Source organism: Atractosteus spatula, chromosome 18 (genome assembly GCF_055471065.1).
Source record: "Atractosteus spatula isolate fAtrSpa1 chromosome 18, fAtrSpa1.hap1, whole genome shotgun sequence".
Lineage (NCBI taxonomy): Eukaryota > Metazoa > Chordata > Actinopteri > Semionotiformes > Lepisosteidae > Atractosteus > Atractosteus spatula.
Window position 1 is genome coordinate 18179646 of NC_142723.1, and position 5536 is coordinate 18185181.

At 40.5% G+C, this 5536-nt stretch overlaps 1 protein-coding gene across 3 annotated transcripts; it reads left to right on the forward strand.

The window, feature by feature from the left end:
• The first annotated feature begins 303 nt into the window (after positions 1–303).
• Positions 304–4359, forward strand: psmg3 (proteasome (prosome, macropain) assembly chaperone 3). 3 transcript variants are annotated; one of them, XM_088936724.1, is made up of 3 exons: positions 304–351; positions 3640–3874; positions 3981–4359. In XM_088936724.1, the coding sequence occupies exons 2-3, from the start codon at positions 3659–3661 to the stop codon at positions 4131–4133; spliced, it is 369 nt and encodes a 122-aa protein (XP_088792850.1). In that variant the 5' UTR covers positions 304–351; positions 3640–3658; the 3' UTR covers positions 4134–4359. The 3 variants fall into 3 exon arrangements, with proteins under 3 accessions (XP_088792850.1, XP_088792852.1, XP_088792849.1); XM_088936726.1 differs by lacking the exon at positions 304–351 and adding an exon at positions 1389–1510; XM_088936723.1 differs by lacking the exon at positions 304–351 and adding an exon at positions 1978–2094.
• Positions 4360–5536: the final 1177 nt, after the last annotated feature.

Below are 5536 nucleotides of genomic sequence, written 5' to 3' on the forward strand. Positions count from 1 at the left end.
TTCACCTGTTTGTGGTTGGTTCCTAGACTGCCACACCACCAGTACTAAAAAAAAAAATTGATGATCTTAAAGGGAAAGGTTACTGGTAAGTCATCCATAATCAACTGATGTGTGTCTCTTTTCCTTGCTTAAACAAATTAAAAGCCTCACGTGACTTGGTTAAAGTTTGTAAGTTATCTTTGGAACTATATTAAATTATTTTATTTGTTTACAAATGGTCCACCACTATGAGAAATATGAGTAAGTCCCTTTAAGGGGGGGAGGCCCATGGAAGGAGGAGCTATAAAGGGACTGGGAGAGCTCAGCAGGTGTATGGTCTCTTGGAGGGAAGGTGGGCTGAGAGGAGTTTCTGTGAGTTTTGGATTCTACTTGATCCTTGTTTTAAGGAAATTAATCCAGGTTTGCCTGCATTTGAGGACTGCTGTTTGTTAATGAAATCAAACCCAGTTGCTTGCTTAGTGACTATCAGGCACAGAATGGGGAAAATGAGGCCCACTGGGTCTTGAACACTAACACTGGCTGAAAGGAGCTCCGTGCAGAAAAGCTTGAATTTCTGTTAACAGTCTAATGCCATTCTGTACTCTACACATGGCTGGTCTTCTTTCACTTGTTTTGTTTAAAGCATTAACAGACAACCAGAATTATCTGACTCCTATACCATCTGTGTACTGCCTGTTTTCATTAAGTATGCTTAAAGTAAAGCTTTCTAGCTTGTGGGCTTTTTTCCCCATTATTAAAACAGTTGTGCCTACTTTTTCAGCTTGTAGCAGATTTCACAGTGGTGAAGTCCTGCCATGTCAAAACACATGAATTCTGAAAAAATACACAAACAAGGCAAATGGGAAAACTGCTCATGACCTTCTCTTTGTATTGGTTCCAATATTTCTTTTTTGCTAATGGTGAGATTTATATTTTAACTCAAAGTGAAAGGCCCTGAATGTGAAAATGCTTGCAGTGCTGTGGGTTTTCACTAGGGGCCTCAGTAATGTGCACCTGTTTGGCATGTTTCATGTGGATATCCCAATTGAGCTGTCTGGTCCTCTGGTTAATCTGTGCCTTCATGGACAACCTTTATATTAAAGTAATTCTATTAAGGATTGGGTGTTTAAATTCTATAGTTATATTCAACTATTGCTGATGTCTTAAAAATGAATAAGAAATTGTTCCACCTTGTGCCTTCCTAAGGTTTGCTGCATTTAATCTGGTCAGCATAAATATTTAAACAAGATGGTCTTTTTTTTTGTAGATGTAAAACAGCTAAAGCTATTTCCATCACAAGTACTAAAAGCTGTTGCAGATTTGTGCCTTACTACAGAGGAAACAAATTTAGCAAAACAAGATTTGCATTAAAGCAGTTTCATCCATTATATGATTGGTTTTGTAAATATGATCCCAAGAAACAAGCTGTTGATGTGATTTAAACTACTCATGGTACACAAAACCTATGTACCCAGCAGCTCTTGACGAAATTATAGCCTGTTGCTCACAAAACCTTAAATGGATCACACTGGTAAGTCATGAGTCTTTTTCATTCATGTAAAAATCGGGCATGAGTTCTGAAATGATTCCAAAACCTATTTTCCCAATCTAGCGGTCGAGTTTGTATCGTCTCCCGAATTGCCCATATTTTTTTAAAAGAGAACACAGAAATAGATTAATGTAATAACACTTACACGTTTTTTTTTTGAGGCTATGGTATTTAGTCGCGCTTTGTCATTAAAAACCGTTTTTTTCTTTAAATCGAAGAGAATGTTTTCGGCTCACATTGCATAGTTGTAAAAATACTATTACACTTTATAGCGGGATTGTCGCAAGATGTGCTGATAAATATTTATAATAAGTGGTGCAACATTTATATAGAACGTAAACCACCTCTAGGATGTTTTAAGTTGAGAAAGTCGCAATATTTAATTATAATAAAGTAACAGGTTGATTAAACAGTTTCTGTTCTGCGCTTGTGCGCTATTTCCCACATGTGATAGTGACTTGCACCGGAGCAGAAGTCTTCAGTTTTTTTCAGCTCCCCTGACCGTGTGCATATTTCAAGATTTCCGTAGGATTTTTTGCATATATTTGGCCGAACGTAAGCAGAAGGTAAGATGCGGTTTTTGTACCTTTAAATTCTCACGAACCCTTAATCGAGCCTGGCTGTAGCATCCTTCGTGGCCCGCTGCACTGGGAGTTGGTGGAAGCCCCGAGCTCTCGTAGTTCACTCGCCGAGCGAAGTGGAGGGGTCGGCTGGATCGAACTGGTTTCGGTAGCGCTGTTAACTGCGAGCCGTCCAAACAGAAACGCTAGAAAGGTAATTCCATATTTCCTTAAAATGAGATATGGACACTGATTTTTTCCAAATAAAATGCATTTTGGAACATTTTAAGAAACCCCAGTGTAAGTACTGGGTATAAAATACCGTCAAAAACGCTTCGTTTCGGGGTTTTTTCCAGTTTGGGGCAAAAGGATCAAATGATTTTAATTGAAGGTCGACCTTAAAGGATATTTATCGAAAGTGTAAATATAAAAACCTAAGACTGTGCAAGGTACTTTAAGGTACAAATCACAATCTGTCTTTAAAAATATAAACTATAATTTAAATTTTAGTCTCCTTACCGTCGTCTAGCTAGAGTTTGAAATTTAAGTATCGTCTTTTTCCGCAGAAATTAGGTGAACAGCAGTAGTAAACCCTTCAATATGTATGGACTTAAAACTCATTTGAGTTAACAAGACAAACGGGATACCAAAAGTTAACTTGAGTGTTTAGTCCTGTAACTTATGGATAATGTGAATATAGTCTTTAAAATGTTCAGTTAAAACAATTTTTAACTGATCTGATTCTTCGAGAACTGCTGAAGAGCATTAAGTTGTTTCTGTCAAAACCTTCTAAATATTGTATCATTTAAAGGGGAACTGCAAGGCCATTTTATGCATTTTGGGGTTGGAAAGAATCGGCAAGGATGAGTGCATTTCAAACCTGAACGAAAGTAAGAGGTACACACACAGTAACTTGTAAAACCACCAATTTACACCACAAAATTGACGAAATGTCCAGGGGTGCGCAGCACCATATTCTGCGAGTCAATAAACCTTCGGGTGACGTGATGCAGCCTTGTTGCATCTTATTGCATCTCTTTAATCCAATGGACATACTGCTCTCGACTTCGGGATGGTTTTGCCGACAAATGGAACTCACTTGTTTACTCTGCAAGCAGATCAGGTTGGGAACGTGCGCGGTGAGAGAGCTGCGGCACAACCTGCACTGACATCAGTCAGGACGGTGACGAGCGAGCGGACAGGGCCGTACCGCGTCACGGCTCTCGCAAACTCTCGCTCTCGCCCATGGCGAGACCAGTGGTTTGCCACACCATGGGGACTCAGTGGTTTCACAAAGCTCACGATTGTGCTTAATTTGGGTTTTGTAATTTTTTACACTGTTAATTTGTTACCAACATTTAATAACCAGTTTGAGAAATTGGGACTGCAGTTCCTCTTTAATTCCTTTGTTCTCACCATTTGTTTTTTTAAATCTTGAGTATACACTTCTCTATAAAAGAGATGCTCAGATAGACTTGAACTGCTGTATGAAATAGTGGAATGTGTCATTGAGCATGAAGTTATCATGGTCCATTGTATTTAATTTTTCAGACCTATCTAAAAGGTGACTATGGCAGCTGAACCTATCATCAGATCCAAGCAGAGAGAACAGATGGTCAACGGCATCTCCACTCAGGTTGTGTGCACAGAGTTCAGCAACTACATATTTGTAGTCCTCACACAATATGGGAAGATGGGGACATTAATTTCCCTTACGCCGGATACCACATGTGGTGATATTAACAAGCCCATGTACACCACAAAGATCCTCCTAGGAAAAGATGAGGTAAACCTTTTTCTGTCTCAACATACTACTGCAATACTATCTTATTAAATCCTTTATATTAAGATTCAAAATGCAAACAAATTGGATGTTTTTGGTGCTTTTACAGGCTCTGACACATGTCTTTGCAAAAAATCTTGTGACGTTTGTTTCACAAGAGGCTGGAAACAAACCTGTTCTGCTTGGACTGGCCCTTAAAGATGGTACCATTGAAGGGATAAAAGTCATGAAGGAGATGATCAAAAGCTGCCAGGTCTGGTAAAACCGTTCATCACACAGGAAGCAGCACTGTGGACTGAGCCCAGGAACTGATCAAAGGAGAAACAAGAGTGAGCCTCCTGGTTGTTGACAAGGCAGAGTTCAAGCATCATTGGAGAAATTCAGAAGTAACTGTTCAGACTTTAAGGGGGGGGGGGGGGACTGAACTGCTACCTTTTTTGCATTTTGTGTACATGAAAGAAGGTGAGAAGTAAAACTTTTTGTACCGCTTTCCTCTTCTCTGTCAATCATTCTCTCCTTCTATAAATCCTTGCCAAGCTGGGAATCTCTGGTACCACTCACAACTGGTTCTCGTCTTAAGTGTCGATGGCAGTTAACTTGTCTCCTGGAGCTCCTTGTCCCCCAGCTATCTGAGCCCCATTTCTTGCCTTCCTCATCTGTCAGTTTCTCTTTCTATCCTCCAAGTAACAGGTACAAGGCAGGACCCTCAGTGGGATGCCTGCCCAGTGCATGGCTCACACAGCTAGGAAGACAGTTGCACCAGCAGAAACTAACCTACCAGCGTGGCTTGGGGCTGGGGGAGGAAACGGGAGGAAATCCACGGGGGGGGAGAACATGCACGCTCCAGACAGACAGCACTCCATGTTCCCAGGGCCCCAGTGCTGTGAGGCAGCCATACTAACCACTGTGGCATGGAGCTTCCCCACTATATAAATGCATGTGCATATTATCGTAACCTGTTCCATGAATTATTTAATTGTAAAGAGGTATTCTCTCCTTCCAAACTGGGGAGTTTTTTTGTACGTGTCAGGATGTTTGAAATAAGATGAATGACAAAGCACACAGAGCTTGATGTGCACACGAAAAGTGTTGAACGCTGCTGGTACTTCCAAAGGAGGAGCCAACATTAATTTGCACTCATTAAGGCATTTGGTCATTCTTATACATTGCACTAAATGTCTGTAATTAACAATCAGTTTCTCCTAACTCATTTTGGAGTACTTCTTTGAAATCATACTTGGTAAAGAAATGAAGTCTTATGAAACCATCACTAAGTCATAACTGATATCTTGATTCTTATGTGTAAAATTTTATATTTAATTTACATTATTTTTATTTGAATCAGTGGTTGGCTCAATTGGTATAGAATTGCAGGTCATTAGCTGAAAAGGAATCTACAGAACCAGGTGGCCTATGGCCGCCATCCAGGTACCAGGTGTGACTATACCTTTGTAAATTAAAATCACGTGTCACTGTGAAGCAGGATTCTACAAGCGCAGTTTACAGGACACCTGTAGCTGAGGCGTTGTCCTCTTATCTGAACTGTAAAGTCTAGAAAACGCGACGGGATCCTGTGTCAGCGCTGTGGAAGGTGTGTTCTTCCTGTGCAAACTGCGAGCGACACGTGATGGTGTGCTGAGGTGGGCCACGTGACCTGTTCTGTCA